This window comes from Gymnogyps californianus, chromosome 1, assembly GCF_018139145.2.
Source record: "Gymnogyps californianus isolate 813 chromosome 1, ASM1813914v2, whole genome shotgun sequence".
Lineage (NCBI taxonomy): Eukaryota > Metazoa > Chordata > Aves > Accipitriformes > Cathartidae > Gymnogyps > Gymnogyps californianus.
In genome coordinates, this window is record NC_059471.1 from 140,560,136 (window position 1) to 140,583,223 (window position 23,088).

Sequence of the window (23,088 nt, forward strand, 5' to 3'; positions counted from 1 at the left end):
GTCTCAGGCAGCATTAAGGACCCTTTGGACTTCAATTTGGAAGTGTCCCCTTGAGGCAGACATCTTAAGTCTCTCTTTCAGCAAACTGTGGATGGTAGAAATACTGAAGTCCCATTTCCCTATGGATTTGTGACCCAGCCTCTCCCACAATCCCACTGCAATGATCGTCCATTCCTGCTCTGTTCCCCCACTGCAATATGGCTTTTGTCCTATAAGGAGATGATTTCCCAGTTGCGTGTTCAATACTTCTCCTGACCAAAGTCTGTGGTTGGGGGCAGCATGGTCACCGCCATGTCCCTGTACTCCACAGACAGACCAGGGCTTCGGCTTGCATCTCTGAATGAAACTGAGTCACTGAAGCTGGCGGGGAAAGAGAAGAAAGACTAGGGACACCGGTTAACAACAGAAAAAGTATGTAAGTACACATTAATAAATGACAGCAGTGGTTTTCAGTGTGTGTGTGTGGGGAAACGGAGTAATCCTAATCTTAATCTCATTTTTGACTACAGGGTTTGTAGTTCATGTAAAAATCGGGGCAGTCCTGAAATGGGAACAGGAGGTGACACCCACACACCCACCCTGCCTGCTGGGTGCTCTCAGGAGCTCTGAGCGAGGCTGGTGGCAGCGGGGCTCTGCCTCATGGACAAAGTCGGTGAGAGTCCTCATGGCTTCTTCCGAGCTGGAGACCCAGGACCTCTGCGGTGACATGGGCTACCGGTTCCTCCCAAGCAGTGACTGAGAGGCAGAGCTGCTTCGGGGATGCTTGTGCAGCCCCCGTTCAGGGAGCGCAGGGCAGAGTTGCTTTTCCAGGGCTGCCTGCTCATCTCAGCAGATGCTCCTTCCTTAACCCTCCCTCTCTCTCCCTTCCCCCCAAACAGACCCTTTCCCCGGTCAAAGCCTGTTTTCCCCAGCCAGTCACTAAATCAGTCGGATGTGTCTCCCTTCCCCCACCTGACACGGTGACGATGAGTGCCTGCTGATCATTCCTTTCATGTAGTCTCTGCCGGTTGCTGCTTCGGTTATTTAAAAGACCAAAAAAAAAAAAAAAAAAAAAAAAAAGGAAAGAAAAACCCAAGCAAGCCCACTGGTGCTCCCACCTTTGTGGCCGGAGCGGTACCCTCAGACATACGAATAGCAGAGATGTGGCGGCGGTGCAATCTTTACCCGACCCATCCACACCCCTCCGGCTGAGACCGAAGGAGGGGGGGGACGGGGGGGTGCTGGTGGTGGTGTAAAATTATTCCTGTGGACCTGGAGGAGGTGGAGCTTTCGTTTCTCTGCTTTCTTTGAGTTGCAGCAGTCCTGAGCAAGCCCAGGGCTGCAGTGTCGGCGCGTAAGGGGAGGGCTGAACTTGGGCGCACTTTGCCAGCCCTGGGTTTAGAACAAAGCCCCCGTCCTGGCGAGCCGCGGCCATGCGCCCCCTCCTCTCCCACCTCCCACAGCAAGGCAAGGAGGAGAGGCCGGAGCATTCCTCCCCTTCCCCCGGCCGCTTTCCCTGCTGCCCGGCGGATCTGGCATCCCCGGCTGGCTGGCTGGCTGGCTGCCCTTCCTCCTTCTCCTCCTCCTCCTCCTCCCCTCGCCCCGCTAAAACACACGCACCCAGCGGCTTTAATGTGATAAAAGACGAGACCTTGAGAAAAGTCAAAAGCATCTGGGGAAGAAAACAGGTTGGACGTGTAAAGAGAAAAAGAGTTCAAGAGTTTCACCAGTGAGCCATGAAATGAAAAGTAACAGCTGATGTACTGGAGGGAAGGAGCAGAGAGTCATCAGCAGAAACTATGGATCCAAGGTTAACGCGGGGGGGGGGGGGGGGGGCGGGGATGGGGAGCTGAAACTTAAAGTAATTACCAAGGCAAAAGAGAGAGCGAGAGAAAGAGATCCGGGCTATTGCCTTGCATGTGCTGCAATCGCTGGGAAAGAATCACTAGGAAAACTCCCGGCGACACATTAGCAAAAGCCTTTGCGTTGTCGAGAGCCAATGTCCCTCTCCTTTAAAAGCACGAGGCTGAGCACCTGATTTCCTTAAAAAAAAAAAAAAAAAAAAAAAAAAAATCCCAGAGGGCTTCCAAGAATTTGCATTTTCTACCCCCACAGTTGCTTGCCCGGGAGGCTGAAAGGAAGAAATTATTTCACTTTTTCCGCACCCCCCCGCCCCCGCCCCAGCTAGAAAATAAATACAGAAATAAAGAGATGACGAATGGTAGTAGTGGTGTAGGGGGTAATCATGCAACTGGGTGTAGGTTAAAAATACCAACAATAATGGTGAAAGAACACCCCCTTAATTTTTCATTTAGAAATATTTAAATGAATGTGTTAAAAGCTGGGAAGAATGTTGTGTTGTCCTGGCGAGATGCGAAGTTGAAGGCATAAAAATGAAATCAAATCCAAGTGAGAATTTTTCCTGCTCCCATTTAAATTAAGTACCTCTTATATACAAACAAAAAGCAGGGCCAAAGTTTTCCCGTTCGGCAGCCCTAGGACTAGGAGCAGCAGTTCCCGTTGCTCAAGCCCGAACACAGCGAGCGGGGTGGCACGTCATATCCCCGTCCCAGTTGTAGCATCCCACAGCAGTTCGCGTGTGCGGACGAGGCTTTTCCGCCAAGTTGGCCAAACCCCAAGAACAATGAAGCCAAGGTGCTTTGAGGGAGGGAGCTCTCCTGCAGCCTCCTCTCTTCCTCCCCAGCCGCCCCCTTTGCCACGATGCCCTTGGCCAGTTGTCCTGCCCGGGTACCCTGCGCGGGGGCTGCGGGAAAGGGCCACGGCAGCGAGACCCTCCTCACAGCAGCCCCTGCTCTCTTTTGTTCCAAGGCAGCTGCAGCTGGACTACATTTCCCAGCAGACTTTACGGGGGGGGGGGGGGGGAAGAAAGGCTTTTCCACCCTTCTTCCTCCCCCATCACATTCCTCCTCGGTGAGGGGAAAAAAAAAAAACCCAAACATATTCACTTTGCTGACACATCATGTGTGTTGAGCATGCAAGAAGGGCAGGGCTGCAAGACGCAGATCACAGAAAATAAGGGGGAACTTGCTGCCTCCAAAATCAAACTCCAGAGACACATTAAAAAAAAAAAGGGGGGGGGGGGGGGGAGCCACAACACTTAAATCCTGAACTAGGAAGGACATAGCCCTGAGCTTTGAAATCTTAATAAATACATACAGAGAGATGATACTTTGTTCTTTTGTGTGCAGGGATGAACAAGATCGTTGCTTGTCACTCCAGATACACAACTTATGCAACTATTTCTCCATCACAAACTAAAGCACATGTATGTCTTGCATAATATTGTTTGTCACCATACAAATGTTTCTTTTCTGGCCCCTGTAATGCCTACAGATTGCTTTACTGATCTTCTGCATCAGATGGCTTTATCCTTCTGGTACTGCATATATTCAGATCTGAGGTCTGTGTAAATATATATAAACAAAATGCATATTTTGTAACAGGTTTATTTTTAGTCCCTGTGTTTTTACGCTAGGGAGAAGAAGTTTGTTTAATTAATACTGAATCTGTTGGTGTAAGAGTGGTTAGTGCTAACAGAGATCTGGTGGAAGCTGAAACCTTATCAAGGCTTTTAAAAAAAACACATTAAAAATTGCTGGTTTTAAGTGGTCTTCCTATAAACACTAACCTCTCAGTTATACCTTTGACTTCAGCAAAGTGATGCCAGTTTAAATGAAGTGATGTTGGCCTCAGGTTTCTAAAGAATCCTGGTGATAGAGTTTTTCTCTAACAAGAGATTGGAAGCGGTGATTATAACAAACTACGGAAGCTGCTCGCCAAGCCTCTGCTCCTTGGGGAGCTGATTCAACTCACACAGTTGTGTGCTACGGTGTGTGCATGTGTTTAGAAGCCAGATTTGAGTGACTAAAGCAAAACTTAGTAGTAGACTTGACATTCAAGCATGTGGGTGCGTGCATATATGTGTGAGTGTATAGGTATTTACGTATGTGTGTGCATATGTGTGTAGACATATATAGATATATAAATACCAAGTATCCACTGTGTATCAATTGTCTGTGTGATAAGAGATAAATATGTCAACATACACAATTGTCTGTGTGCTAAAAGACAAATATAATGTCAATATACATGAGATTGAATTTTATTTTAAATGGTAAGTTAGATTAACTTCTCTGGCTGGTTTGGCAGAGCAAATTATTCTTGTTCAGCTGTAGATTTCATCACAGTATTTGTCCTTGGTGTCCTAGGATACCTTGCCATGATTATTTTATTTTAAAGACCTTTACATGTATATATTAAAAAAATATATGCCTGTGCTGCTGATAGCACATAATGATTCTGGAGGGAACAGTTTTAAATCTATAGTTTTCGCATTAGTATTTTCTGTTCACTTTTGAAGTGTAACAAAGGTAACAGTCCAAGCTGTTTCATTCCATTATACCTTCACTTTTGTCCCTGAAGTCTGGGCTTCAACCTGACTGAGGATTCCTAAAATATATTAACAACCAGCATTGTTTTCACTGAAATGAAAATCGATATCAAGGTGGTATTTTTATATCAACCGAGTAGGGCTTAGATGGTTGTTACATTTTTATTACACATAGGATAACAAACAGAGTTTTGAGCCAGATTTGTGACTTCAAGCCCCAGCCATGAGAAAGAGGTGGTAAGGAGGCACTAAGTCTCAGGTGGGCCCCTTGGGGTCACATTTTCTTCCCAGATCCCCTTTGTTCCTAAGAACAAGTACCAATTTCCCTCAACAGCATGTTGCTACCTCCTTCCTTTTCCAAACACCTCCTGGTCCCATCCACTCAGTGGTGGAGGGATGGTGGCAGGTTCTCTCCATTCCCCCATCCTCACCTTTCCACCTGTTCCAGTGGAGAAATATCTGAACTTCCTATTTTCTGTTTGAACTCCAAGCTCTGGTGTGTTTTGTGTGTGTGTGGTGCTAATGGTGGGTTTGCTCAGATTCCTGTGGCTGAGCTGTAGTATGAGTCACAGTCTAGTCATCTAGCAGTGACAAAGCTCTGCCAGGATGTTCGCTTGAACGGTGAAACTTTATACTGCATTTTTTAGTCCGTCTTGAGGCTAGCATTACATATACCCTCTCTATAGGACAAGCTCGAGGGCTTCGTCAGCTCTGGTATAGGAACTATGGATTAGAGCCAGATGAAGAACATTTTTCCACATTTGCTAGAAGATGTTGAAGATGTCCCTGCTCATTGCAGGAGGGCTGGACTAGATGACCTTTGAAGGTCCCTTCCAACCCAAACCATTCTATGATTCTATGTTCAGATATTCAGGTGCCTTCAGATTACGTATAAGGTAAGAAGGAAGGAGGATACATTTTCTAAACCATTTGTTGCTTAGAGTGGACTCATTTCTATAATTCTTTGATTTCCCAAAGCTGAGTGCAGAATTGAGTAGAAGTGGAGTTTCTCCACTGCAACCTTCTATATAGCAAGAGTTAGGTGAACTTGGTTTAACCAGTTTATTCTATGGCCTCCTGTTTAACACTTTTGCCACATGTTTTTTCTGCAGCTCTTCATTCTATGTAGCTGCATCTTGTCAAGACATCCATCCTATACTTGTGCTCACTGAATTCCTCCTGAGCTCAGAGAGAATATGATGTTTCTAAGGTGTTCGAGACTGGGCCCAAACATAAATTTTTCCCTTTCAACATAATGAAAACATTACTCTTTGTACCCTGTTCTCGCTGAAATTCTCTCTTGTTCTGCTATCATTTTATTAATAATTCTTGTCATTATATAGCTAAAAAGCTAATTTTACTGCCTTGTTGGTGTACTGAGCCCAGACCTGGCTTCCATGAAAATAAAGATCTCCTAGGTTTAAGAAGGATCAGGGCTACCGTTTGCATGAAAGGCAAGCTGTAAGCCCAGTCTTGCAGTTCACACTCAAGCAAGCTGGACCACTGGAACAAACCCTGCATGTCCTTAGGCAAGCCTCATTGAAGTCAATGCGCGTTAAGGCTGAATAAAGGAATTCATTGATTTCAGTGGTTCTAATCTCACATGTCAAGATTTATTCATGTGAGCTGCAGAATCGTGTTTCAAAACTGATGGTATTTCATACTGTAAAACAGATACCCAGACCTGAAGCTAGATCTCTGGTTGCTATTCTGCTTATGATTACTGCTAGATTCCTGTTAGTATTTTATGTATAACATTTGAACCAATAACTGAGGATGTTTTACATCAGGTAGATACAAAAATATTGTTAGGGGCAAATACGTTTTGTGTTTTCCTATTGCTTCAGAGCAGATGAGTGTGGAATGCATTCAGCAAGGTAAGTCATGTGTTTCAGAGCCTAACATAAAGATAATTAAGAAAAAAAGATTAACACAAACCATTGTATCACTGACATTGTAACGAATCAACACAAGTTGAGAAATGGAAGGGAAGAGTAGAGACCAACGGGCTCACTTCCAGTCCCGTAGAATCAAGTGAGGGAAAAATTGGACCCCAGCAAAACTTGTTTGCTTGTTTAACTTGGTTGCTGCAAAGTAGTCCTAAAGAGATTCATCACTGAGGGAAAGTGAGGACAGAAAGTCGCTGGGCCAGCCCTTTTAGTAAGATCGCATTTATTTTCATGATGTCTTTTTACAGTGTAGATTTACGACTGGGAATTTGAAGGGAAACCTTTAGGAACAGAAGCCAGCCAGTACAGGAGAGACCTCTCCAAGTCAGGTTCTTTAGATCCAAATTATTTTTCATTACTCTTCTTTAACTTTTGTAATCATGTATTTCCCCAGCAATGCAAATCAGCTGAGGGTGAGATGAAGGAGCGTGGGGACCAGAGGACGTACGCAGACGTTCTGACAGCAAAAACAGTATTGCTGAGCCAGGGCACTCAAACGTCATGAGTCAGCCTGTTCCTAGCTAATCATGAGACTGAATAAAAAAATCATGAGATGTTCCCAAAGTAAATTTGGGCTTCCTTTTGCTCGCTTTCTGATTCTGGTTTTGTCGTATGCCTGGGATACGTCTGCAAGTTTCTTCCAATAAATAAAAGGACTAGAACGGAATTTAAGTCCAGAACAAAGGGCATTTAAAAAAGCAAGTCAATGCTAGTCTTGCAAGAATGGGCAAAATTGTAAAAAAGGTTCCTGCAGAGACATAAACAGAGTAAAACAGGCATTACAGAACATAGTAGTATGAATTGCTTGGCATCCTTATACAACTCCCCTAGTATTTAACTGGGACAAGGACAGGGAGGCTGACATTTAGCCCAGAAAAAGACAGGGAAAGCATATAGACTGGGAATTTAGCGTGGAAAATACATAGGAAGTATCAGGACACCGGTGGCCTTTTTTGCTCAACTTGGATGAATTGCAGCTCCAAGGTTTGCATCAACTTTCAGGCTGTGTGTAATTCAATCTGTTTGTTCTTATCTATGTAGCGTGGCCATGGCTAGCGGACAACATCTTCCCACGAGAGACACCATTACACCTGAGACCTGCAGAGGCACTTAAAGACTTTCTATGTTCAACTGGGAAAGGAGAACGAGCAAGGTGTATATACCTAGTGTGTATACCCCCTCCTTTATTTTGACAGCCCTGGTGACTTTTAGAAAATGCTCAAAAGCCTTTTGTTTTACTAGCTTTTGGAGGAGCTTATGAGTGAGGTGAGAGCGTTTTAATACCCTACCAGAACATCAGTGGTCAGGAGAGAAAGACTCATTCACTCAAGGGTTTAATCTATTTTTTCTGGTGCTCTGTTGTGTTTTGCAGCCTTTGCACATCTTTTGTTGCACTTATGCTTAGTGCAGAGAGGACTATTTAAAGAACCTCAGTATGTTTATTTAAAGAAGAGAAAAAAACCCTGAGAATGCAGAATGTACATTTTAATATTCTTTAGAGCTGTTCCCCATGATTACATGTTAAGTAAGACACAACAACCAATAATTGCATTGAACACAGGGACTTTCTGTCATAACTGTTTTATTTATTTCCTTTCATTTCATTTTTTTAACCTCAGCATGTACAGCTCCTAGCACAGTTTTCATACCGGGGAGCCTATGTGTGTGCTGCTGCAATACTAGGAGATAATTGGTATCTCCTGCTCCAGAGAATGAGTGCATGGACTGCATGTACAATATTCTGTTGCTCAACAGTTCTCATTTGGCTTTCTCAGACCCCCTATTTTGAAGATGATATTCCCATAGCCTCGCTGTGGTGCTGTTCAGTGTTACTTTCAAGTGATATTAACAGGGATGATATTGATCTGAATATATTCCCAGAGTGATCCTTGGAGCAAAATTTGTTGAACGAGTGTTATTTACAAATTCACCCCAATGTACAAAAGAAATTCAATTCTTTTTTCAAAGCAGAGTGATAAAAGGATTCTGGTGACTGGATCAGCCTTGCAAAACAGAGCGAGGCTGGAAGTGCAGGACAACAGCAGCAACAACAAAATTGAAAAAGGGGGTGGGGAGGAAGAGAAAAGAGAAATACAATATCTAGGAGGTTTCTGTAATTAAAACCAGATTAAATATTCGTGCTTTGCAAATGATACAAATTGATATAGTTTTAAAAAGCCATTACTGGTACTCCACTATGGGAGTTCAATATGTTTTCTGCCCTAGGGCTCTGTTCAGCAGAAATGTTAAGCAGGGCTTCTTTGTGCAGGAGCCTGCTGAATACAGTGAAATGGCCTTCTTCATCTTTTCATCCTATTCAGCAGAAATTTGACTGTCCCGTGAAAATGTTTCTCAGTACTGCTGGGGACTTTTGCACAGAGCCAAAGAGAGGTGAAAGCTTCATTGTAATACTCCTCTCACTCCCTGCTGGGTCACTGTCTGTTCATTGCACTACAAAGCCCTGTTGCATTCTGCCACAGAAATTAATTTAATATTTTCATCTGAAGTAAAAGTGGTGTTGGGTTAAATCACTGCCAGCGCACAGGGGAACAAAACCTTGGGAATACGTTTGCAGGCACTTTGTGTAAGAGCAAAACGTGGCATCAGGCAGCTAAGTCAATTAGGATGGAGCCAAGGTGACAGGTGTCAGTGCCTTTTCTACACTGACCATGAGAAGATGACAGAGATCAGAAATTTTGTGGCCTCTGCCAGAGCCAGGCCTCATTTCTAGGGTATTAGGACAAACACAAAATTTCCCCCATGACAGATGACTTGTTTGGTAGAGTGAAGACATTAGTGGCACAGGTACCTTCCTCTACCATAACAGTATGGCTGAAGTGTGAGTAGGCTTGGGCTGATAGTTGGTTATTCTCTCCTATCTTTCCCTACTAGAAAGCTTAAATAAAGGATTTTCCAAACTGCCTGTGAGATTCAAATTTGTAACACTTGTTGGAAAGAGGCTTCTAAATCTCCTTGGCAGCCTGGGAAAGCTCAGGCTTAGCGTGAGATGTTTTTTGCATTACTGTGATTTTCAGCCAGGTTTATGTATCAAGCTGCCCAAGTTTTCCCATGTGCAACTGGGAGCTGAACCTGTTCAGAAAGCATTTTGTAGAGACAGTTGGCTCATTACCTCCTGCCTGAAAAGGAGGTCAAGGCACGCTCTGGAGAGTGATGCTGGAAGGTATGGACCGCTCATTCCTGAGGAAGAAGACAGATCAACTAAAAGCGAGGAGAGGACTTGCTATGACCTTCAGTATCCTGTTGAATTCTTCATTAATGTGAAATGTCTGGGAGTAGGTGATATTCAGCAGAGATAGGATTCTTTTCTCAAAGGAGATTAGGAGCCCAGTCTCGATGACTCAATGGGACTCAAGTGTGAATGCACACAACCTGAAAGGGATGGAGCATCCTGAGTCCAAGTGACTAAGTCACTTGGAGGATATAAGTTTCTTTACTAAACCTTTTACACTTTGACATAATGTTATGCTTTACTAGCTGTATGCCCCAGTTCTTATGCTTCTAGCCTAAATTAAAAAAAAAAAAAAAAAAAGGCAGCTAGTGAATTTGGCTACTCTTTGTTTTCAGGTGTGTAACTTGATACATCTCAAAGTGACTTGATTCTCCAGAAAAAATAGATAGCACCTTTCCAACATGAGAAGAGAAACACCCAGAATTTGCTGATCAGATTTTAAAATATTCTTTGAGCCTCAAGGTCATGGGAGGGATTTTCAGAAGTGCTCAGTGTTATTATACCTCATTTGAATCTTACTCTTCACTTTGAAGTTAGTGATGTTAGCCCAGTATGAGAGCTTTTGAAAATCACACTGCATTGATTTAAATCTCACAGGCAGCGATTATACTGCCCTGACACCACAGGTGTAAATCAGGGGTGTGTTACACTCTCAAGACTTGCTTCAGCCGTTCAGCCCAGGCACATCTCCTCCTCAGAGTAGGGTGCTAGATGTTCTTTCTGCACTGGCTGCACTGTACAATTCCTTGACATAGTAGGAGCCTTTTCCAGAAAGAACATTTTCTTGACCAGCTCTTCCCAAATGTCCAGGACTACGTGGAGCTTAGCTACCTTTCCAAACAGGCTGCTCTATAATATGGGGACAGTGCTAGAGCTTGGGTTTTCACAGTATTACACTTTGTATGGTCGTTTACATGGATATAAAAGTCTATTTAGAGAGATTCAAAATGTTGTTCTTTCAAAACAAAAAGAATTGACTGAGAAGTAAACTCTTTAACTCTTCCCAGGGAAAAGGAACACAAAAATCTCCTATAGGGAATCATGCTTCCAAAAAGCAGCTCTTTTACTTTACCAGGCACTGTAGAGTACGTGACATGTGAGAAGCAGCATACAAAAACTAAGGTTGGTATTTAGATTAAAAATAAGTTGGGTAAAGAATGGAGCTGACTTTACCTCTTTGCCCCCCAAATAAGGCATGTGTACCTAGCTTGTGATTTTGGGGGGATGAGTAAGAGAACTTAAGTAAATTCTTCATGATCACTCCTGACAAGAGAGAGAAATGTATTGTTTATCCCTTTTACCTGAAGTTCTACTATGTTATGCTTACTGATGCAGCTGTTTTCCATAAAAACAGCATGAGGGCAGTACTGCTGAGACTTGCAAATGTGCCAAAAGTTTTGATTTCAATAGATCTTTTTCTTGCATCGGAATGCCTGCATTTTTCAGAAGTCCTTTTACCTGTGGGTATGACAGCACAGGGAGGGACTTTCCAAGGACTGAAATGAAAGCAAAAGCCCAGTTGATGATTTACACTGTCATGTAACCCACTGGTGGTTTGTCAAATGCATAAAAATACTGGTGGCATTTTGCATTTAAAGGGCCAAATCTTTTCTGCAGAGGTAATCCGGTGTTTTCCATTGAAGTCAGTAAGAGTCGTCTGCACATAGAACAGAATTTCATCCTGTCTTGAGATTCAGAGTCTGCTTGGTAGGTCTGATCCTGTGATTCAGATAGGAGGCTAAAATGAGATGGCTGGGAAAAATCAGGGGAAATAAAAGAGAGAGATGGAAGGACAGGATGAAAGGCAGAACAGGAAAGCGCTTATAACACAATGGGAGAACAAGGGAGATTGTTATAACTAGAGAAATGCTTAGAGATGATAATGGAAAGGAAACCATTTAATTGCAAACAATGGACTTGAGACCACAAGATGAAGAGCTCCTACCTCAAGGGAAAAGCCAGATTTCAAGGGTATACAGGCACCTAACACCTTCTGAAATCAAACAAATTGGTGCTTTGCAGGCCGAGTCAGATTTCTAAAGGTGCTTGGGATCCAAGTCAGAGGTGTAAATACCTTTACAAATCTGGCCTTCTGGGCCCTCAAACCTTCAGTATTAAGGAAATCTGTGTTCCAGAACTGCGATGCAGCTGATATGAATGAATGTAGCATGACAGAAAAATCCCACGAGCCGAATCCTGAATGCCTCGCTAGAGCAAGGAGAGGGAAATTTGCACTTATAATGATAGGACAAAGACTGCGGAAAAGCGTCAAGACGTTCCATTGTGAATGCCAGTTTTGTAGAAGTAACTTTTAGAGACAGGCCAAAGTGAGTATTGTTGTCTTTTGGTTGCACGCTAAAATTGCTGCGTATCTGCTTTTAGATTATGACAATACCCTAGAACAACATCCTGTCTTCTGTTATATTGATACTGTAGCTTCTACAGGTTTTGATGCGATCCTTCTCTCACAAAGAAAGCCAGGAGAGTGCGTTTGTATCTACTTGCCTCTAGAGTCTTTGAGTTAGGAAGGATCTTGTGCTTGTCCTGACTGATACTAAGAGTATTTCTGAGAAGTCAGTATGTGTAAATCATTTCTGTGGATGTGGAAAAAGTAAAGTAAGAAGATAAACACGTTCAGAAAAATTGTGATACTTCTTTAAAGACTAGCAGTATTTTAGACTTCTTTCAAGTTGTGTTTTACATTTGGAATTATTACAAAGAAAAAGTGTCTATTTTCTTTCTTTCACTGACTCCACCCCAGATGAAGGTGACTGGAAGTCTAAAAATCCTGGTAACTGGAATATGGTCATAGGGAATCACTTTTTTCTCCCTTTGCTATTCAAGCAATCAATGGGAAGTTTGGGGTTATGATAGTTTAACAACAGAAGCAATAGGTTGCAAGGCATAAGGTTAATATCTATTGTAATTGGGTAACTGGGAATGAGAGTTGTGTCTGGCCAGTTAGAGAGTGAAACATAAGACAGGACAGCCGAGTATCTACAGGAGAAGCCCTGTGAGGAAGAAGGAGAGCTGGTAGTAGATGCAATTTAGGGTATCCTAATATGATGCATCAGCTGTGTTATCAGAGGGATAATAGTATACTGGTCCAGAAGAGGTCTTAAAATGTCATCTTGCCTCTCTCATTCCTCCAAGAGCGTATCAAACAATACTCCTATCTTTTCTGGAGGTTGTTTAACCTCTTCTTAGAGATCTCCAATACCAGTGATTCCAGCATCTCCAAAGGGAATGTGTACCAGCATACCTACTTTTGCCTTTAGTTAAGTTTTTCATAATGTCTGGTCTGAATCTCCCTCTCTGCAATGTAAATCTAACCCTTCCTGTTCTCTCCCCCTGGATGAGAAGAGCCAGTTATTCCCTTCCTCTTTTTATATGTCCGAAGACTGTTAATACATCTCTCCTCAGTCCTCCTGCTAGCCTAAGTAACTCCAAGCCTTTAACTAACTCTTTCTTTGCAGATTAAACATTGTCCGGACCTCTGGTTGCTCTTACTAATGTCCTCTGCTTTCTCTCCAATTCAGCCACGTTTCTTGAAGTGTGGTACTCAAAATTGGACGTAGTTGTCCAGCTGAGACTTTGGCAGTGCTGAGTAGAGCAGAAGGATTATTTCATGTATCTTAGTGACTTCACTCCTGTTTACGCATCTCAGCCCTTTCTGCAACAACCTGACAGTTCTGACTCTCATTCAGCTTGTGATCCATTATAAACTCAAATCCCTTTCCTGTAGAACCACTGTCTAAGCAGTTAGTTCCTATCTCTGTATTTGTGAAGTTGATTACATCTACATAAATTTAATCTCTAACACTTGTTCATATGGAACTGCAGATTACTTTTTCAGACCATTTCTCCAATTTGTCACAATCATTCTGAACTCTCATCCTATCGTTTAACATATGTATTGCCCTCCAAACTTCAGATTATCTCCAAATGTAATGCTCTCCGTTACATCACATAGTTCACAAATGACAATATTACATAGTCATAATCAACAGTGTGAGAAATCTGGTAAGATGTGATTTGCTGCTTCTCTTCCATTCTACCTTAGAGGAATAAATGTTACTTGGAGTCAAAGATTTTCTGGCAGGAGATGGGCAAGGGAGTAGGTGAAACTATTTGTCTGTATTGCCAGAAGATCTCTAGATGTCAGACCACCATCGGAGACAGGCTGAAGTATCTTAAATGCTTGCCTCATCTGCAGGCACCTGATGCTGTCATACCATTGTGCTTCCAGAACCATCTGAGGGAGCAGAATCAGGTTGGATAAAGTATGTGAGTTGAGCAGCAGCTGGAGGGAACTGAAAGACTGCTGAAAAAAACCAAAGACGACAGCAAGATGAGGAAAAAGGTTGCACACAAGGAATAATAGCTTGAGGAATTCCAGTTAAGTGGGGGTTGCCAAAGTTCAGCAGAGGTCTTTGTCATGGTTGGTAGGGCAAGCTCTTCCCCCACCCCCCCCCGCACTGAATCTCCAAAGGAATTGAAATGCAGTCTGATGTTGTCATCGTCATGCGTCATTAATAGTTGGGGTCCTCTCAGCTTTCAAATGCATGATGCAGAAACAATCAAAGGAGAATAAGTTCTGCTCCTGTGACCCTGATTTTACTCAAGTAAAGGAAGGCAAAGGACACAATTCCTCTTGCAACTGCATGGAAGGGCTAACTTATGAACCTGTGAAGAGCGAATGATTTGCAACTCTGGCGAAGGAATTGTGGGGATATAGGCACTCCAGGTAATGAGACAGCGAGGATGTCGAAGACTTAGAAACGAACCCAGAGGATCAGATCTTTAGACGAATGTTGCAGCCTCCTGCATATCTTGGGCATCAGCATTTCATTGTTCTTCGTATCCCTTCCCTCTGATAATCACAGGGAATTAATGAATTTCCTGATTCATTTTGCCTCTCCTGAAGGTTTTTCCACCAAAGACAAGAGCTGGCTACATCTCTCAATCTCACTGAGATAGCCATTGTCTCTAGTCCCCAGTTAAGTTGACTTTGGGAAGAGGAAAAAGTTACTTCCATAAAATAATTCCTGTTCTCTAAAGCATCTTCTCAGTTAAACTGGAGAGGTGATCTTAAAAGGGGAAGGAACACGTTGCAGGATGGAGGTATCCAGAAAATACAGGGCAAACTACACATCTTGGATAGACCAGCTAACCTTAAGCCTCTCAGTGTGGCTTCAAGCTCCGCTCTTCTTTTTTCTTACCTGGCTGGTTCCTAAGTTTTATTACCACTGGCTATTCCCACTTGCAGAAAGAGCCCTTGCTCTTGCAGGAGAGTTGATAGTGGCTTACACAAAGATGAACCTGCATGGTACATTGCCATTCACTTCACGTACTTTCCCAGGGCAGCCTGTGTGGAGCAGCTGCTCCCTTCTCGTTCAGGTGCCCATGATCTTATTATCTTCAGACACTTTTCCTTGCCAGTTTGGGAATAGGAATTCGACGTGCATGGAATTTGCAATAAAGCCATTGATTGTCTTTACAAATCACTGTCCACTTTATTCCTCCACATCTTTGTAGCACTCTTTGCAGGGAAAAGCGGGAGCATATTACACAAGGGTATGTGGGGACGTGGATTTTCCAAGTTAATTGTAATAGAAATATGGCATTACCAAAAGCAATGAAGTGCCTTGTTCTCCTTTGTAGCCTTGCAAGTCTTCTGAATCAGGAATAGTATCTGATAAGGGGGGAACATCATCACCTCTTGCGGGGACTTGAAGTGTGAGATTCGACTCCCAGGTGTCAGATTCCTGGCTACCTGTAATTAGATGCATTAGAAGAAAGAACTTTTGGGTGTCTTGTGTTCTTGATACAATAATTGGTCCTGAGTCTCTGTATGCAGGAAATATTGTTACAAAAAGTGTTATTTATTGGTCTTCTATTGATACGGTACTGTGCATTTTTAGGTAATCCTATAAGGTAGGTCAATCTGTCAAATACATTTCTGCAATAACTTTTGCAGAAAAAGGGTCTGATTTAGAAATGCATGTGCACATAAGTAACTTTATTACCAAGGACTATCAAGTTGATTCACGTGCATAAAGCTTTTCATGAGCGGAAGTGTTTGTAAAATTGGCCTCTGCATCCTTATTCATCCAAACAACATCATACAGAAACCAGCAAAACTTTTGGCAACAGAGAGGTTACATTCATACTTCACTGTAGAACACACACCTTTTCTCCAGGACTGCAGAGTATTTTTGTATGTAGAAGTCCCCATCCAGGCTCTGAACATGATCTCCACCGCGAGGAGAAAGGAGGGGTACAGTTTCTTCTGGAGGACTTCCGAAGTTCCACAACTTCTAAGAGCAAGGATAATCTTTCCAGGGGTGAACGAAAAATGTGTTTAATCACATGACATGTCACACTTCATATAACATGACTTTTTTTTGGTTAGCACCAACCATAAACGTCCATGCTTAAGCAGACCCCTCTGCAACGCTGCCAGCCGTTCTATTTGGCCTCCCATTCCCTTTGCATTTTCCAGCTAAACTGTAAGTATCCCTTATGCAGATGAATAGATGGAAGGGAAGCTCACTGAGCTCTCATGTCCCTCCAGCAAGCAGGATGACTTTTGCTACCATAATCTCCAAGTAAATTGCATAAAGCTGTTAACATTTTTATAGGTGACTGCATAATGTCATTGCATAAATGTATGACAGATTAATGTATTTTACGCAACTTCCCTAGAAAACAATATAAGCAGTATCAATAAATGAAAAGCAGTGTACTTCATTATGTTTTATAATTTATAATTTATATTTCTATTAAAATCTGTGACCCATCATAGCATTGTAGATATATAAACCAATTTTTGAATGGCGGGCAGGTTGAAACAAATTTCTAAACTTTTCCTGTTGGCATCTCACTGACGTGGGAAGGACAACACAATAACCCTTGCCCCTTGCAGGTAATGTCATAAAATTGTACACTTCATGAAACTGTACACTTCTTTGCAAGAAGTTAGGCTTACAGTAATTGCTATTTTTATTCCAATGAACAAGTGACTATTTTATAATGCTGAGAAAAAGTCACTTTGCTCTACCAATGAAATATGCATTAAAACAAATCAACCAGTGTAATGTCAATGAATTAACAACTAATACATAAAGAAATCACACTTGACTAGTTTAGTCAGTTTTCTTGGCCTGATTCTGAACTCACAGAAGTTTTGCGCTAATATAACCAGAGGTTACAAAGGTAACATTCCCAATTTACAAAATCCTTCAGGCTTCCCTTTTTCAAAAGTTAGTTCAAATGCTTCATTAGCTTGTTTAGAGCCACTTTAATTTTCTGAATAACTGCTTAGAAGCCTAGCCTACTCACGCACCTTACTTCAGACATCAGGTCTTATCAGGTATTTATGTACCTTGCAAAGCCCTACTTTTGTTGGGTCTAGCACTACAAAATACCTTTGTACAGAATGCGTGAGAAGTTACACTGATTCTACATTGAAACATTTTCATATTCATCAGTATCTGCAGGATTGACCTATTTGTCTTTACAAATGTGAGTGGAGTGTAGATTTTAAAAATCCCCCATACGGCTAAGCCATTTTATTGATTGAAGAATTAAACACCCCCTCCAATATTTTCAATCCACACACCAAGTACACTATGGAAAACAAACTGACTTAGACATTATCTTGAGAAAGAATGAAACTAGCTTCTTGATTTCACCTGTTCAAGCCATGTGCAGACACTAAGCAAATGCTGTAAATGTAGTCCGTTACCATAACAAACATTACTAACTTGAATAAGGCTCTTCTAAAATAATTTCTTTAATTGTAAGGTTAATAGAAATTTTCAATTTAATCTTTATTCCTAATTTTGGCAGGCTGAGAATATTTCACAATGAATCTTCATATGATTTTAATGTCAGAAGTTGTGTTATGTTTGGACAGAATATATTTGAGAAGTTTAATGAAAATTGGATAAATTGTTCTGGACTCCCAGCATGTTACATCTCAAAACAGTTTTAATTACAGTATAGTTGATGTAAGTTGGTTTTGGTGTATATTGGTGTCTTTAATTAGTTTTGAGATGAATTTAATTAGTTATTAAAATTGGCATCCAAGCACATCTGGAGCACAGTGGTGTTTTAAATACTGACTAATCATTTAGAGTGAGTTTCAACTTAATGTTTTAGTGAAGTTTAAATAAAATATCAGCATTCAATCATTGCAGGAATGGGAGTGTGTATGCACCAAGGTTCTTGTCCCTAGCACTCCATCAGCTTAACTGCTTGTTAAAATGTGCCCTAAATTTTGACTGTCATCAATAAAATTATTCTGAGCATTATTTTTGGCTTCCAACCCCACTCCGGCCACGCGTGAAGACGGCAGTAAATCTAACTGCACAGCTCCTGTTACTGCATCGAAAATACTGCAGCTACATGGCAAAACACTGACTTCATATAAATTTGTGCTGCTGGTTTAAATGTATTTTAAAAAATTGACAGCAGGCTTGATGCTGGATCAGGTAGTGTCTGTCCGTAGGACCTGAAGCTGGGTCACATGTTTGTGGAACCAAAGTGACATAAACATAAAGGTAATGTATTTCTGTCCACACCTGATCTAGACCACATCTGTGGTGCAGGGTGACTCAGTGGCACACACATCTGTTACTGACAGCCAAGGAACTGTAGCTTCACTTGGTTGAACTGGAGTATCCACTTAAGCCAGCCCTTCTGTGCTGGCTTAAAGTCTTGCTGCTGTTGTTTAGTAACTCAACTGAGGCCGTGGTTCCATGTTGCCATCCCTCCGCAGCAAGTTTTTTTGAGCAGGTCGTGTGACCGAGCATCCCACACTTCCCATCCCTTTGCCCTTTGGCTGCTGCAACTCGCCGTTTGGGTGCTTGTGCTCTCAGTTAGCTGCAGACCTGCAAACAGCTCGCCCACCAGAAAACTTTACCTCCCCTAAAAATACTTTGCTTTTTAACGCGGCTCAGGTTCGACATCCCATTTTGGGGTGCGAGGGCACCAGCAGCGGGCTCGGCACAACCCAGGGGTCCAGCAGCTTCTTCTGGTGAGGAGCAGGCGGCCGAGGATGGGGTGAGCGGGGAACAATTTAAACTCGACGCGCTGCCAAGGGGAGAGTAACCCTCCCTGACGCCAGGCTGCCCGTCGCCTGAAGTTGTGTGTTGAAGCGGGTGAAACCCCACTCGGTGTCGAAGCCAGTACCTGCTGTAGGTGCCGGTTGTTGCACGCACTGCCTGGGTTCCCCTGGACTGCCGGGACGCCGGCAGGAGCCCGGGCTGCCGGGGAAAGTTTTTGGGGGGGGCAGGCGGGGGCCCCTCCGCGGGGCAGCGCCGCGCAGCCTCCCGGGGGCGGGGGGGGGCAGGGGTCCCTCACAGCCCTCACCAACGGCTCGCCGCGCGCCGCCGGGCAGACCCGGTCCCGGCAGCGGGAGACGCCACCGGTCTGTGGCGGGACGGGGTGAGGAACGGCTTCGCTGGCTGGCAGCTAATCCCGTGCCGGCAGGGGCGGCGGGGAAGGGGAGAGGAGATCCAGCAACGGGAGAAGGGGAGCGGGGAGAAGATGGCGGGAGAGGGGGACTGGAAGAAACTTCCCTTCCTCAGCCGCTGGGACCTGTCTCCCGCCAAGCTGTGGCAGGGGGGGGATGTCCCCTTCCTCCGCCCCAGGGCAGCCCCTAGGGGACACCCACGGGGCGGGGAAGGAAGGCCGCGCTGCCCGCCACGGAGAAGCCCATGCCCCGGCGGCGGCGGCCGCCCTGAGGCGGGTGGGGGGGGGGAGGAGGAGGAGGCTCGACCCGCCCCGCGCCTCCGCCTTCGCCCCGCCCCTCTCCTCGCGGGCCCTCGCGCCGCGGAGCGCGCGCGCGCGCGCGCCGACACTTTGTTGTTCTCTCGCCTGCGGCGGCGGCGGCGGCGGCGGCGGCGGCGGCGGCGGGGGCAGGGCGCATGCGCGGGCCGCAAGCCTTCACTCCCCCCGCTCCTCCCCTCCCTCCCCGCCGCCCCCCCCGCTCCATCCGGGCACCGCCGAATTAGCATTGACAGCCGAGGCACAACTTTTTCCCCAGGCAAAGTGAAATCAAGGCGCGCACTCTGAGGAAATATAGTCCCTCCCGTTTTCAGCCCTTGCCGTCCCCATTGGCGGGGGCGGCGGGGCGGCGGGAGGCGGCGGAACGGCTGCGGGGCGGAGCGGGGGCGGCGGGGGGGGGGCGGGGGGCGCGCGGGCGGGGGCGCGGGGGGAGGGGCCCCCCTACTTTGGCGGAAAGTGAGTGATGAGTCTGTGTCCCCAGCAAAGAGGCAAAGAACTTGCTTTGCAGACTGAGTAGTTGTTTCTTTCGATTGTTGTTGTCGCTTTTTTTTAATATTATTATTATTGTTACTGCCATTCCTTTTTCCTTTTTTTTTTTTTTAATTTTTCCTGGCCTTTCTTTCCTTCCTTCCTTTTTTTTTAAATTACTTTTTTTTTTTTTTTCCTTTTTTTCCGTGGAGGGAGGGGTGGCTGCCTGGCTGGCTGGCGGGTCGGTTGCAAAAAGCGAGAGAGAAAAAAAAAAAAGCCAAAAAAAAAAAAAAAGAAAAAGAAAAGAAAGCGAGCAAAAAAAAAAAAAAAAGCCAAACAAAACCAAACCAAAAACCAAACCAAACAAACAAACAAAAAAACTTCATTCGGATCTGAAAGTGGCAGGAAAGTGCCTGGCAAGTTGCAGGGATGGAGCTACACAGCTTGCAAGAGGCGTTAAAAGTGGAAATCCAATGTCATCAGGTAAAAAAAATAAAATAATAAGCAAATAAAAAATGCTCTTCTATCCCCGGTGCTTTTTAGAGGGAGAGGAGGATCGGAAGGGAGCCAGTGTTGCATGCTTATCAAGTAGCCTTTGCTTCTTGTCGCAGGGTCTATCGATCAGGGGAGGGGGGGGGTGCGGGGCCGGGGCCGGGGCCGCGGCCGGGGCGGCGGGGGAGGCCGGGGCCGCGGCGGGGCCCCCCCCCGGGCCCCCCCGGCCCCCCGCGGCAATGGCGAGCACTTCGCCAAAGTAGTTTTGCGGCTTGTTTGGCTGAGTTTTTTTTGTGTGTGTGTGTGCGTGTTGTGGAGATGCGGAGTTAACGTTGCGGTCGGTGCTTGTGTGAGTGTGTGTGTGTATGCGTGTGCGTGAGTGTGAGTGAGTGTGTGCGAGTGTGTGTGTGTGTGTGTGTTGGAGAGATTAGGACGAGACTTGAATATTTATGAGCTTTGCTTGAAACTGACTCGCAGTGTTTACTTGCCTCTTTGTTCCTTACCCCCCTCCCTCCCCCGTCCACACACATACATACATTTAAAAAAATCCATTAAACTTGAAACAGTTTCTAATTCCTCCTTTTTTGGGGGTGATTTTTTTTTTTTTTATAGAAACTAGTTGCACAGATGAAGCAAGATCCACAGGTAAATGCAGATCCTTTTTTTTCTCTTCTTCAGTATTTTATCCCTGCTGTAATAAGCGCAGTTGTGCTGGGACAGCAGGATGAGAAACTTTATCAGTAAGAGATCTCATTTTGTAGTCTGCACTGAGCTTTCTTACTAAGGAGGGTGTTTTGTGTGTGCATGCTTTCGTACGGCTTTGGTGGAACGGTTTTGCCTTTGAACAATTTCTAGATCGCAAGTTTATTCATTACAGGGGTTAGTTTACACTTTGCCTTTAATATGCATCTTATTGCCGTTTTTGCAGAACGGGGATCTTAAGAAACAAATCCATGAAAGGCAATCAAGAATAGCAGCTCTTAATGAGAAACAAGTAAGGAACAGATCGATTCAGTTGTGTTTGGTTTTTCTTCTTGTTTTTACAATGCACTATCTAAACATCCGAAAAGTGTCTGCGTTAGCTGAAAAATACCGACAGCAGAGAATATAACATCCATTTTCCTAAGCGTAAAGTAAGAAAATGCATGTTTTCAAAATGAGGTCGGATTCTCGGATGTCTTGCTGGGGGAAAGAATGATTTTAGTACTAGTAGTAAAAAGATAAGCAGTAGTTAAAACGTAAAAAAAAAATGAGGCGTCCATTTTGAGTTGGTCGACATGTTTTAGGAATATGGAAAATTCTCCTGTCTTGGGCTACTTTGTGCACTTCCGTGTAATGTGCAGAGCAAGAGTTGGGAGGGAGGGGGCTGGAGCCCAGTTCGGAGCCATTTCTGGGTTTGATTACAAAACTGTTTTTTATTGATCACTTTATTTCTTTTCTTCTTCTTCTTCTTTTTTTTTTTTTTTTTCCCTCCCCACTTGCCTTTCTCTTCCCTTGGTCTGATCTGACGTGTTAGCTTTTGATTCGAGTTCACTTAGGCACTTTCACTTTTTTCCCCCTTCCAAAAATACGAATAAAAACAGATTAACCTGTTTCAGCTGCCGGGGGAAAAAAAAAAAACCCAACCAAAAAAAACCGGAGGAGGGGAACAAAACAAACCAGAAACCTTCCTTCCTCCCTCCCCCTCTCTCCCCCTCCCTCTCCCTCCCCCCTACCCTCCCCAAACTTTCTCATCTCTCTTTTTGTGCCGAGTGACCCCCGGGCCCGCTGCTCCGCCCGTGACCCGCTCCCCGCCCCCCCCGGGAGGAAAGTTGCCGGGCGCGGCGGGGGGCGGCGGGCTTTCAGCACCGCGGACAGCGGCCGCCGCCGCCGCCGGGCGCACACTCACTCCCGCACACTCGCACTCACACTCACCGAACTATCCGCACCCCCACCCCCCTCCACCCCCACCCCCCGGCCCCCTGTCCCCACTTTCAGGACTTCCAGTGCAGGAAGGGCAGTTGACAAAGCCAGCAGGAGATCTACCGGCTTGAGCCTCCCCCCCTCCCCTCCCCCCCCCGGGGTGAACTTTCCCTCTCCAGCCCCCTGGCCCTCATGCCCCCCCGCCGCCTCCGCCTTCCCGGAGGGCCGGCGCGGCCGTGCCGAGCTGCCCTCCCCGTCCCTCGGCTCCCGGCCCCGCCGGCGGCGGGAGCGAGCGCGGTTCCTCCGGAATGCAGCAGCCCTTTCAGCACCAGGGCCGGGGACAGCGCCTGCGGGGCGTCGGGCTGCCAGCCCCAAAGCCGCCGCCTCCCTCCCGGCGAGGGACCTCCGGGGGAGAGGGGAAGGGGGCACGTGTGCGATTCCACCCCCTTTTTTCCCTTCTTTTTTTGATTTGTTTTGTTTTGTTTTGTTTTGTTTTGTTTTGCTGGAGTTGTGGTTAAAGTTGAAAAGTGATCCGTGCATATATAATCTGTGCCCATAGGTGATGGGGATTATATGCCACCCTTTTCCTCCCAGTTTATTGTAATCAGAATTTGTCAGCACTCTCAATTTGGTAGTGGAAGCTTCCATTTTGTGAGGAAGGGGTGTTGGTTTCTTCTAACATGGAGAAAAGTCTGCAGAGTTTGAAGGTGGGGGATGGGGCCCCATTCATGCTGAACATTACCATTTTGATTGCTTTGATGCCATTTTTGGAGGGGGGAGGGGATAGAATACCCTACTCAGCAGAGCACAAAGATGTTTAATCACTGTATAGAATCAAATCA

General features: G+C 44.9%; 2 protein-coding genes across 3 annotated transcripts in view; one reads left to right on the top strand and one right to left on the bottom strand.

The window, feature by feature from the left end:
* NUP50 (nucleoporin 50) overlaps positions 1-23,088 on the bottom strand; it is a 398,016-nt gene that overhangs the window by 130,885 nt on the left and 244,043 nt on the right. The gene's annotated exons all lie outside the window — the stretch shown is intronic.
* The window catches only part of PHF21B (PHD finger protein 21B), a 164,850-nt gene continuing 162,043 nt past the window's right edge, over positions 20,282-23,088 (top strand). For both annotated transcript variants that reach the window (XM_050914930.1, XM_050914931.1), the window contains exons 1-3: positions 20,282-20,335; positions 20,957-20,989; positions 21,273-21,338. In XM_050914930.1, coding sequence (XP_050770887.1) covers positions 20,282-20,335; positions 20,957-20,989; positions 21,273-21,338 — 153 coding nt within the window. The remainder of the gene's footprint in view (positions 20,336-20,956; positions 20,990-21,272; positions 21,339-23,088) is intronic.